The sequence below is a fragment of the Nannospalax galili genome, unplaced genomic scaffold (genome assembly GCF_000622305.1).
Source record: "Nannospalax galili isolate Female #2095 unplaced genomic scaffold, S.galili_v1.0 scaffold666, whole genome shotgun sequence".
NCBI lineage: Eukaryota > Metazoa > Chordata > Mammalia > Rodentia > Spalacidae > Nannospalax > Nannospalax galili.
Genome location: NW_008356473.1, coordinates 1,280,115 through 1,290,170, shown reverse-complemented (window position 1 = coordinate 1,290,170; position 10,056 = coordinate 1,280,115). Strand labels below are relative to the sequence as shown.

The window sequence follows — 10,056 nt, the reverse complement described above, 5'->3', positions numbered from 1 at the left end:
TTCTGCAAGAACAGTCAGTGTTCTTAACCACTGAGACATCTCTCCAGCCCTATTTATATAATTTTAAAAATATACAAAATTAAAAAATTTTCAGAGAAGGCAAGAGTCTAAATACAAGTTGGGACTTGTCTTGGCCTTTGGGAAGTCTGACAACGCTTACATCTGCACCCATTTCACAAAGGCTAACACTGACTGGGGTGGAAGAAGCTCAGAGGAGACAGGGTTCAAACACTGAGTCTAAGCAGCGGTAGGAGTGGCTTAATGCACTGCCTTAATGCACCCACTGTTCCACTTTTCTCTGGACCCAGGGCCAGCTTGGCTGGGTGGGTATGAAAACTGCCCTAAGACAAGTTTGTAACACACACGAGCAAGTTTGGGCTTCATCGTGTTGGCCACAGGTTTCTAAAAGAACAATGGAGAGGAAAAATACACTTTGATTATTCCAAGGCACATGCCCTGAATTCTCTCCTAGAACTAGGGTCACACTTAAGTGCAGAAGACTGTAAAACTCAATGTTATGAAAAACTATCCATTTTCAGGTCCTAAAATGCACTGTCCTCTGTCCTGTCAGTGTGATCCAATCTCTGAAAGTAGAAGTCAATGGTGGGAACATTGGCTGAGAAGCTGAGAAGGGGCTGCTGAGAAACAGAGGAATCTCAATGACTATCAAATCTCCAGCTCTGGCCACTGAGCAGCACTTCTGGTGAATGGATGGAGACAGGGCTCTAGGGTGAATGCTACTTCACACAAGCTGTCTAACATTAGGGGTGCTCTGATCACCTTCTCCCCTCACTCAGCCACTCCCCTCAGATGAGGCCTTCAGCTGTGCAAGGGGCATCCACTAGAGGCTGTGGCCAGGCCCAGCATAGCAAGTGTGCTGCCTGGGCAGAGAAGAAGGGGAGGGGGAGGAGATGAGGGGCCCTGGGTGAGGAGAGAGCAAAGTGCAGAGGCAGAATTCCTTTCACAAGCTCACCTCTAACCAGAGTCCATGTCAGCCCAGTGACTTTGAAGATACCTACTGTATTTCATTAACCACATAAAGCAGAAGGTCAGGACTGTGGCTGTCACACAGTAGGTGCTCAATAAAAAAAAAAAAAAAAAACTGTAGAGCAGTGGGAGCTGCTGCTTTCAAACAGGGTATAAGGTAGTCTTGGGTCTAAGAGTGCATACCTACAATCTTAATTATTTGGAAGGCTAGGGCAGAGGAAATTCAACGTCAGCCTAGAAAACTGAGACCCTAAATATAAATAGATAAATAAATAAATAATAGGACCTGGAGAGATGGCACAGTGGTTAAGAGCATAGCACACTGCTCTTGCAGAGGACCCAAGTTCGAGTCTATCAGGTGGTTCAGAAGCACCCATAACTCCGACTTCAGGGGATCTGATGCCTCTGGCTTCTGCGGGCACCTACCTATACACATACACATAATTAAAAATAATAAATCTTTAAAAAATAAAAATAAACGAAAGGGCTGGGACTGTAGCTCAGTGGCATAGTGCTTACCTAGTAAGCACAAGGCCCCATGCTGCACAAAGAAAACAGCAGGTGTAAGCCACATGACTAAGGCATGATAAGGGACAGCAGTTCCAGTTTTCTTGGACACGGCGCCATATAATTAAGCTAAGGGGAACCTATTTTCAGAAACGTGCCAAGAGGTGGTTTTCCTGGTACCATTTGGAAGATGCATTAGCAGTTCACCCCGCCACGGGCAGTTCACCCACACTTGGGAACGTCCCTTTTGTTTTGTACCTGATGCAGCCAGAGGGCAAGTGACACTGTCTAAGGGACACCCAGAGACGCTATTGACCTTTCCATAAAAGTGTGCTGCATTAAAACATGTGCCAGCAATTCTGGGATGGTCCACAGTGCTATGAACAGATGGTCCCAGGTACATGTTCTTCAGCTCGTATCCTGACAAGAATTTCTGTGGGGTCCATTTCACAGACACATACATTTGAGCTGGAGGAGCACACCCTTTAAGGAGGCACCTGGTCCTTGAACTATACAGGCTGCACACAGGGTCATTCAAGAGCCCCAAAGTGCTCTGTGTATCCTAGATACATTATATGGGTACTTTTCCTTTCCTTTTTTTTTTTTTTTTAATAATTTTTAATTGAGTTTTTGTGTATTTCAAACATAAAATCATCTTTATACCCCCTTTCCCTTTGATACCCTCCCATTGCCCCCCACTGGAGTTCATACATTCTGTCATTTTTATTAAGGCCTATTATGTAAAGTTAGTGTCCTGAGATGTCCCTCCGTGTAAGTTTATCCACTGGGTTTAGTCAGCCTATCTAGAGTCTCTCTCTTCAAGAAGATCAGCTCTTCCTCACCCAGCAGCAATCAGCTGCCAATAATTCTTTGACTAAGATTGGGCTTGCTGTTCATTTCCACAGTTTTTGTCTGCCTAAATTTGCATGGGTCTTGTGCATGCCGATACCATTGCTGTAGGTTTGCATGAGAAGGGTCCCTAGTTGCCTATAGGACTATTTCCATATGGTCATGCACCTCCTCCCTGGCTCTTACAATCTTTCCACCTCCTTTTCCACAATGGTCCCTGAGTCCTGGGTAGGTGGACCTCAATATAGGAGACCTGTCCAAGGACCCACACACTGCTGACTCTTAATTTTTCCTTTCTTAAAGAAAGAAAAAACTGGGCTTGTGAGATGGTTCAGTGGGTGAAGGTGCTTGCTGCCAATCTGACAACCTGAGTTCGAGCCCCAGAGCTCACATGAAGATGAAAGCAGAGACCAACTACAAAATCGTCCTCTGACCTCGTATATGGACATGTATTCAACATTTTCTTTTAAATTTATTTTACTTTAAATTATATGTATGTGTATGTGTGTGAGGCCAGAGGCTTCAGATGTCCCTGCATCTGGAGTTACAGGTAAGCAGTAAGCAGCCCGACATGAGTGCTGGGATTAAAGGCGTGCACCACCACGCCTGGCGAACACTAAATTTTTAAGTGTACTCTTTCCAGGGATCAGTTTTAATCTTGAAGGCACAACTCTGCTTGCTAATTTCAACATGTGCTGATCTAAACCTCTCATGAAGTTTTCAGTTCCCTTTGCTCTTCCAGATGCAAATTTGGTAATTATCATAGAAGCCAGTGAGTCATTTGTTTTGACACTAATAGGTAGTTCCTGGAGCAGCAATGCAGGAGTAAACTACATTGAACAGTCAACTATAAGAAATGGGTCAGACAGAGACGGTTTTGGTAAAGATGGATGATGTAAAATGAAGGGCAAAGTTAGGTAAGGTAGACAAAACCTTCAGTGGACTCTTATGACCACTGCTTTCCATCTACCAAATCCATCCATCCATCCATCCATCCATCCATCCATCCATCCATCCATCCATCCAGGGAAGGGGTTACTCCCTTGCAGTGGTCCTCATTTTTGATCAACCAAACTCCACAAGCCTTCAAAGAGGCAGTAACTTAACAGTGGGGAAAAGGCAAAGCTGTGGTTGGTCACCTGGCAGCTAGATGTCATTCATGGGCATGAAGTTTTTGTTGGGAAGCTGGTTCTTAAAGAAGGGATAGGTTGGCATCACCACTTAGCTTTCACCCAGGAAATGCATCAAAAGCATATCCTTCCTGTTGTTTTACTGAAAACCTCAACTCAGGGGAGGAATGAACTAAGCCATAAGTTGTCTTCAAGAAGGAAGGCGTCTGCGGCTGAACTGATGAATAAGGTTAGAAGAGGGAACATTCCTGGAGGTGGTGATGAACCCCGATCTACTCCTGAAAGGAGGCACATCCTACTTTTGCTGAACAAAGAACAGCATTGAGTAATTCTAAGCCAATCACAAATACTGCCAAAATGCTAAATGTCACTACACAGAGAAGGGCTTCAGGGGAGGTAGGATGAGTAAAAGCCTAGTCACACTGAATAGTCTTGAGTTGCTGACAGTGCACTGCGTGTATTTGACTCAGGGTCTACATTGCCCAGGTTGGTCTCAAAATTCTTGGGTTTAAGTGATTCTCTTGCCTCACAGTATCCTGAGTGGCAAGAGCTATTAATGTGTGCCACTCCTCCAGGTTGCTTTTCTTTTTTAAATATATTTTCTTCTTTTAAATTTCATGTGTATGAGTGCACTGCCTGCACATATGTGAGTGTACCTCTGTTGTGCAATGCTGTGGAGGTCAGAAGAGGGCACTGGATCCTCTGGAACTGGAGTTAGGATGGTTGTTAGCTACATGTGGGTGCTGGAAATTGAACTCAGGTCCTCTGCAAGAGCAGCCAGTGCTTTTAACCACTGAGCCATCTCTCCAGCCCCTGGTTTTCATCTTTAACATGAGTCTAATTCTAGTTCTATCCCTGACTAGGTGTGGCACTGAACGAGTTCCTTAAGATCACTGAGACTTATTTTCTCCATTTCTAAAGGATTGATCTGGGAGCTATGGTTGTGGCTCAGTGGTGGAGTGTAACTTTAGTGTCATAGAGGCCCTGGGTTCAATCCTCAGTACCCAAAGGAAAAAAAAAGTGATTGTAATAACTTGCACCACATCTATTTCACAGAGAATGTGAGAATCAACTGACACAACATATGTGAAACACTTGGTAGATTACAAAGTGTTTTAGAAATGTTAATTATTATTAAGTGTGATTCTGTTACAGCTGGGACCAAATGTGTTCAGGAACATATTTGTAATTGTTTACTGAAAGCCATGGGAAGGGATGAGGGAATTCCCTTAATGAAAAACTGTTTCAGAACAAGTTTTACAGGAAATAGCTTTCCACTGGGGGTGGTGAATCTGTCTATACCCCACAAACCTAGGCAGGTGCTCTGTGTCATGGAGTAGGCAGCATAGACACCTGCTGGGGACCAGTACCTTCTTCCTGCACTTGTACAAAGAGCACTCTGTCAATTCAGCAGCCCACTTGCCAGGGCATTGGGGGTGGGGATGACCGAGACAGCCAGGACTCTGAGATTGACAGCCCAGGGCTCCAAGCTCAGTGCCAAGTGATGATACATTATGCAGGCTGAGCGTGCTCTTGAAGCCTCTCTTGGTTATAAATAATAACAGCTATTACTTTTTATAGTGTTCTTGTCATGGGCTAGGAAATACATTAAGCATTTATCTTATCCACTCTTAATAATTAGCTCATGAGATGTCCAATTTACACAAGGGGAAACAAGGGTCACAGAGGCTAAGGGATGGAAGTAGGGAGTAGACCCAGGATGTAAAAAAGTCTGTCTGGCTCCGTGTGGCTAGACAGCCTCCCAGGTCTTTCCTAGTTCTAATAATGACGTCACAGGCCAAGAACATTTTGTAGTTTCCCAAGCCTATACATGTAGTGGTTAAAGAACAAGCTCAAGGTCTTCTGCCTGGGCTCTGATCAGACTTCTCTAACTTCTACTGTGAGCCCTTGGAGCAGTCACTTAATTTGAGATTCTATTCCCTCTGTGCTATGGGAGGAAGTTGTATCTAATAGGGCTATTGTGAGAATTATGTAAGTTGATGCTCTTGGCACAGTGAGGGCTCATTGAAGGTTCCTTTCCTATGAGATTTCCGTTTGGTCAGTGGTGTGAGGCGTCTTCCCCCTCTGAAACAGTGGTTTCACATGATGCACTTCTGGGAGGCTGGGACTCCTTAAGCGGCAGTGAGGGATGCCTGGAGAGTATGGGTTCTGGGGCTCCCAGCAGCTCCATCATAGAGCAGAATTTCCTTTATCTCCTCAGTATTTTAGAATTCTCGAAGATATTATTTAAAAAGAGAAGCTTTCTGGTTAATTTCTAGGACACGAAATTAATGCATTCAGACCCTAACATGTGCTCATTCTCCATTTTTTTCCATCATCTTCTAACAATAATCCCTGAAGGAAGACCAGGGAGAACAGTAGCAGGATAATGGGCACTGTCCCATTTCTACTCTCCCCACCCTTTAGATCAGCTGGTGCAAGAAAACCTCAGGTAAGGGCTGGCAAGATGGCTCAGTGGGTAAAGGTGCTTATCCTGAAAGCCTGGAGACCTGAGTTCAACTCTTGAACCCATATAAAAGTGGAAAGAGAGAACCGACTCCACAAAGTTGTCCTCTGAGCTCCACATGTACTTTTCGGGCATGTACTCCACCCTTTACTTGGTGCACACACACACACTAATTAAAAAACATACAAAAACAAGACAGACAAACAAAGCACCCTCAGGTGATCTTGTTAAAGCTCCAATGTCTGATAGCTTTGTGCTAAGTCTAGAGCTCTCCTGATTTCCATACAAGTGGCCAGAACCTTACCCTTTCAGAAACACTCTTTATGAAAAATCACAAAATTCAATTAAAAAAAAAAGAAAAGAAACACTCTTCCATGCATACGTGGGTGGGTACTTCTCTCTAAAAAGCCTTTTAAAACTCCAACCCAAACCAAGGAAATCGTGACAACTCATGGCTGCTGGGAGGGGCAGAGACAGTCTAGGAGTCTAGGATGGGACTCTTGGTAGGTTAGCCAGGCTTCAGTGGATGAATCCACACTGAGGGACATCTGGGAGACACTAATTAGACTCCATAGACCTTGTTATATATATGATAGACTACATTAAATTGGGTGGGGGACAATAAGAGGAAGTGTGGACAGAGGAGGGGATCTAATACCATCAAATTATATTGCACGAAAGTCACAGTTTTAAAAAAAGTTAATGAAAGCATTATAAGGAAAATCTTACATGGGCCCTGTATGTAAAAAACACACCAAAGTCGAGTCACAAGGGCAGTGAAGGCTTTAAGGAAGGAGCACTGCTTCAATTAGGCTTTGAGTTGTCCCCAAGGAGAGTCCACAGTGCCTCCTTGTGGACTCTCTGATCAACTGGAATGGTAGTGTTGCTAAGGAACATACATTTGCTATAATAAAATCTAACCTTATCTTGGTCTCATGATACAACCCCCATGTATACCAAAACCAGACTGCACACTCCTTGATGCTAGAAACTGTCTCCATGCCTCATCGTTTTCCCGATCCATTGTTAGGGACGTTAGGGACATGGTAAGTCCCTCAGACATACTGACTGAATTAACCAATGAGTCCCAGTTCACACCACCCCCACCACCAAAACTCATGCAGTCTGGGACTGGACTTGGATCTTCCTTGTTTCAATTATCTTGGAGTGTTTGTGTTATCGTTTCTTATCCAAGTTTCACTGCCACAAGAGACTCTTGTCTACTTTGTGAACCCAGATCTCGTAGATGATTTTGTTAATCGTGTCTAGTTTCTTTGTTGAACTCTGTGTTCTTTCTCTTTTTCCTGCTCTTCTGAGGCAGGGTCTCCCTACATAGTCCAGACTGCACTTAGGGATTGGTAAAACTGATTTTTTTTTTAATTTAATTTTATTTTTTTTGTCTTTTTGAGACAGAGTCTCTCTGTAGCCCCAGCTGGCCTGGAACTCGATATGTAGACCAGGCTGAGATCTGCCTGCCTTTGCTTTCCAAGTGCTGGGACTAAAGGTGTGGGCCACCACCCTCAGCTTGGTAAAACCGATTTTACAAACGGGGTCTCTGTTGCTTTGTTGGGCTGTGTCCAGGCCTTTGGGGAAGCTGTGGCAGGCAGAGGCAGCACCCTCTGTATTGCAGGTCCATCCGTCTTGAGGATTGGATGGGCTTTGGTTTCTGTGGCCTGGGGAGAGCTGGTAGAGCCAGATGCTGCACCCTCATGGGATGACACCAACTGCCCTAATTCCCAAGTGTGGCTGGGGGTGCAGTGCTGACCATCTACCCCTGTGGATGGCGCCACCTTTCCCCGTAGAGCTTTGAGCTTATGCTGGCAGCTCAGCAGGTTTGGAGCCCCTGCCCCTCAGTTTCTGACATGCCTTTCCAGGACTACTGAGCACTGCTAGGAGAAGATCAGAGAGCTCAGCCCCTAGAAGAAGTCTGGTCCCTGGCCTGCTGCTCTCACTCTGAGGGTGGCTCCTATCAGTCCAGACTTCAGAGCACAGGCCTTCCCCAAACTGCCTCACTGCAACTCCACAGCTGTAGCTTGTGAACAACAGTCACCTTGTCTGAGGAGACAGGGCTGTGTCGTGGCATTGTCTCCTGACACTCAGGGGCAGCAGAAGCTTCTGGCAAGTCAGGTCCTGAGTGCTCCTTACCTCAAACTGGATCAGCACTGTGCCACTTTCCAGGCCTTTCTTTAGCAGCTCCATGGATCCCTCCAGAGTGTCCCCACCCTCGGGGCATGCGGAGAACATGGCCTCTGGGAATAGCTGGCTCAGCTCATCTTCAGATCTGATCTCTGCCAGTGAGCGCACAGCTGGAAGAAACAGGATAGGGTACCCCTGGTCACTCCATTTAGTGTGGGGTCAGGGGTGTCTATAAGCCTCATTAAATAATCAAACAGGTGGGCATCACTCTCCACCTTATATGCTGAGACAGAGTCTCTCACTTGAACCTAGAGTTACTGAATGGGCTAGGCTAGCCAGCCAGCTTGTTCTGAGAATCTTATCTCTGCCTCTCATGTGCCAGGATTACAGGCAGTCCCTTACACCCACCCAGCTTTTTACATGGGTGGTGGAGCTCTGAACTCTAGTTCTCACTACCTCCTGAGCCATCTCCCCTACCTGACCCTCTCCTTTCCAACCTTGCATGATATGTCAACCTCATGTGCCTCATCAACTCTCATTTCCTTTTCCTAAAACTTGAAACTTTGGGATCATTACTGATTCTCCCCTTTAACTCAGAAAGGGAAGGTGCTCCCTCACTCAAAACTCTTCTATAGCTCCCTACTTTCAAGATAACCAGAAAGGAGAAGGTAACTAAATAACTGAATTTCCCCATATAGCAGAATTGAATCCTCACAATTCTGTGTCAACTGTTTTTCCTTCCAGCCCACAGATGAGTGGGTCCAAAGTCACCCAGGTTGTCAGGGCAGGCAGGACAAGGGAATTCAGTCCCTATCTTCATCTGACTTTGAAGACCTTGTGCTATGTGATTTCTACCATATTTATAAGCCCTTATGTTACTATTGACTTGTTTTTCTTTAAATCAATTGATATTTTTCACTTACATGTTGAAGTTGCAAATAATAACTTATAATAACAAATAAATTAGAGTTGCTAGAAAACTGGTGACCTCTAATAGTTCATGTTGGGTTTTCCTTACTTCCAGAGGACACCAGTCCCTTGCTATAGTCAGCAGAAGTGGCCTTTTCTGAAAGCCAGAACACCCAGGGTGTGTCATTGGGTGGAAGCCTGCTCTTATCAGCACTGACTCCCTTGGCCCTATCAATGTGTGGTAATACTAATCACATGGCAGTGGGGCACCTGTTTTTCCCCCTTTGTGACTTTGTTTCCTCACTTCTCCATACGGGGATGAAAATAATTGTCACTCTGGAGACTCATGAAGGTTGAAAGGGATGATGCTGCAAAGCAGTCAGCACAAAGCACATTTTCCCTCGTGTGTCCTGTCACTGCTGAACACCCACCGAGCATCTGAGGTGCAACAGGCTGCTGGTTTCGTGGGGTGGGGTGGGGCTGGACAGGGATGGTTGGAACTCACATAATGGAGAAAGAGAACAGACTCTCGCAGGTTGTCCTCTGACCTCTGTGTAAATGTATACGCACCCAGGCATGCACATACACAATAAAATGAATGGATAGCCATAGTCTAAAAATTGAAAGTATGCAGGAGCACCTGGCTTATTATATTAAAACAACAAGAGTAATAATAATGATACTCAGTAGGTCTTTCCTTTACATACCTAGGGCACATCTGGTACTTCCCCACATCCTCAGTGCTCTGAGTATGCCATTTAATCTGCACAAGAGCCCCTGAGATTAGCCTATCTATGCTCATGTTATATCTGAGGGAATTTTAACATAGGCTGGGTGACTTGTAGATCCCTCATAGTGGGTGGAGGTGGAGTCAGACTCTGGCCCTCTGATCTTAGCTGCCTCTCTGACAAAGTCAAATACACACAAAGAAAATAGGACCCCACCAACTGCCTACAGGGCCAGGCAGCTAAGAATAGGATACATGCTAGCTAGGCCAGGGCTGATGGAATTAGAGGGCTCCAGATCTGTGTAAAGGGGGAACCGGGGCTGTCTCTCTCCAGAGACCCGGCA

General features: G+C 45.3%; 1 protein-coding gene across 6 annotated transcripts in view; it reads right to left on the bottom strand.

Moving 5' to 3' along the window:
• The window catches only part of Ptpn3 (protein tyrosine phosphatase non-receptor type 3), a 175,052-nt gene that overhangs the window by 21,625 nt on the left and 143,371 nt on the right, over positions 1–10,056 (bottom strand). For all 6 annotated transcript variants that reach the window (XM_008854638.3, XM_029556937.1, XM_029556939.1 and 3 more), the window contains one exon: positions 8,086–8,246. In XM_008854638.3, the coding sequence (XP_008852860.2) occupies positions 8,086–8,246 (161 nt within the window). The remainder of the gene's footprint in view (positions 1–8,085; positions 8,247–10,056) is intronic.